Genomic DNA, 2,340 nt, shown 5'->3' on the forward strand with positions numbered 1-2,340 from the left:
CGAAATGGTTAGATTCTTAATAAACAAAGAATTCTTGTTAGTCAATATGCAAAACATTCATATCTCACTCAAATTAAGAGGAAAGGAATACATAGATAAGTTGTAATACCATAATTGGCTAACAAGAATGTGAAAATGTTCAGCTTCACAAGTTATCAAGGAAACAAATTAAAATAATGAGATAAGATTTTTCCATCTAATAAGATTTGGCAAAATTCTTTATAAGTTATATCAGCATTGGTGAGGGTTTAGAGAAACTCTCTTTACACTGCTAGTAGTTACAAGAAAGTAGTTACAAGAAAACAATTCTTCAGTAAGAGAACCTTAAAAATGCTTATATACTCCCATAGTAAACCCGCTTCGAGCTATCTATCATAAGGAGATATTAAGGGGTTCATTATGGTGTTATTTATAATAGTGAAAAATTGGAAATAAAGTTTAATATTAGAGTAAACAAATTAAAGTAAATGGTCCTAGTGTGTCAGATAAAGCCGTTTAAAAAATAATGTTTCAAAGAATACTAACTCAAGTGGGAAAATGTTCACAGTGAATTGAAGAAGATAAAACCATAGGTAATATAATAAAACATTTGTAAAATACTATGCAAATTATATTATGTTATTGATATGCACATACAAAGACTGGAAAGAAATACACCAATATTTTAATAGTGGTTATATGAGGTAGTGACATTGTAGGCAATTTAATTTTTCCTTCATACTTATGGCTAGTACTAAGCTAGATGCTAGGTAGGATGTAGTTGATCAAAACACAATACCTGCTCTCAAAGTGCTCACAGTAGGAAGCATCATAGCAAGGTACAGGTTTTGAAGTTACATTTAGATTTGAGTTCTATGCCATTATAGATATTCCATTCTACAAAAGTGTCATTTTCTGTAAAATGGGGATTTTATACATTTAATATTTCAATAAACTCAATTTCAACAAATATTGGCCTCTGTTTTCTGCTAGATCCTGGGAATATAGCAGACTTCATGAAAATCATACTTTAATATGGAGTTAGGCACTCAATAAGTAATTTAAGTACAAAAGACAATTTAAAAAATAAGTTGTAGGTGCTACAGACTATACAAAAAGGTTGACTTAATCAAGTCTAGAGGTCTGGAGAGTCTCTTTGAGGAAGACATGCTGAATCCAAGATATGAAGAAGTAGAAGTAAACTAAACAAAATGACACAGGCATTCCTTTGTAAGGAAAGAATACATTTCAAGTCATGGAGTTCAGAGGTAAAATAAGTCCAATATGACTGCAGTGTAGAATGGGAGAGAAGAGTGACAAAAGGTGAAGCTAGAGTAGCCAGTAAGGATTAGGTTGGGGAGAACTTCGTAAAATCTATACAAAGTTAGAATTTTCGAAGGGTAGTGAGTGGTCACTGAGGAGTTAAGTGACTTATCTAAGATCACACAGTTAATAAATGATGAAGCTGAAATTTAAACTGTAGAAAATTTGACTACAAATCATACCAATTACAGAATATATATTTAAAAATGCCTTCAACAGAGCCTGTCACCAAAATAAACTGACTGAACAATAGCTAATATTTTATACTTTAACATTATATAACACTTAAAGAAAAGAAGCAAAAATTGTGATATAAATGGAGATGAAGAAGAAACACATCTGAGTTAAGAACTGATAGGATTTGTGAACTCATTTGATGTGAGGGTGGTAAAGCAGATGGAGAAGTCTAAAATTACTTTAGATGTTGAAATGTTCACATTTGACTAGACTGAAAAAAAAAAAATACAGCTTTCACATTCGAATCCACACAAAGGCCAGGAATACAGAATTTGAGATTGTCTTCTTATAGCTTGTCTTACTTTGGTTCTGTATTTCTGAGTTCTCAAGGTAGAGTGCATATATATAGTTAAACACAGAGTACAGAACTGAAAACTTGTGAATTTAAAAATAAATGCTATTAAAATCAGTTGTTATTATTTCACAAAATAATAAACATACTTTTAGAGTGCTACCTGGGTTGTAAATGATTGCAAGGTTTTTTATTTTTTAGATAAGATTGTAGATGCAAAAATGAAACGTGATAAATAAGGATAAATTAAGATTCTTTTCCCCTACCAAATATTCCATTTAAAGTTTGTTTCTAGCAAACATGTAAACAAACATGAAACATAAAATTCCTTCTGAAGTAAGTTCTTAGGTTTAATGATAACTGGAAATAAAGCAAAAGTTGCAAATAAATATACAAGTAAAAAGCCTTTGAGAACATGTAAAATTAATCCTTACATGTGTGTTCCAATTTCCTTCACTTCATGGTGTATGACATCATCAATACAACAATCGGGTTTAAGTTCAGCCACT

General features: G+C 30.7%; 1 protein-coding gene across 7 annotated transcripts in view; it reads right to left on the reverse strand.

Moving 5' to 3' along the window:
• Window positions 1-2,340, reverse strand: part of TRAPPC13 (trafficking protein particle complex 13) — a 36,269-nt gene that overhangs the window by 14,997 nt on the left and 18,932 nt on the right. For 2 of the 7 annotated variants that reach the window (XM_011371082.2, XM_011371079.2), the window contains exon 7: window positions 2,266-2,340. The exons of the other annotated variants lie outside the window; for them this stretch is intronic. In XM_011371082.2, coding sequence (XP_011369384.1) covers window positions 2,266-2,340 — 75 coding nt within the window. The remainder of the gene's footprint in view (window positions 1-2,265) is intronic. 7 annotated transcript variants of the gene reach the window in all.

Source organism: Pteropus vampyrus, unplaced genomic scaffold (genome assembly GCF_000151845.1).
Source record: "Pteropus vampyrus isolate Shadow unplaced genomic scaffold, Pvam_2.0 Scaffold182, whole genome shotgun sequence".
NCBI lineage: Eukaryota > Metazoa > Chordata > Mammalia > Chiroptera > Pteropodidae > Pteropus > Pteropus vampyrus.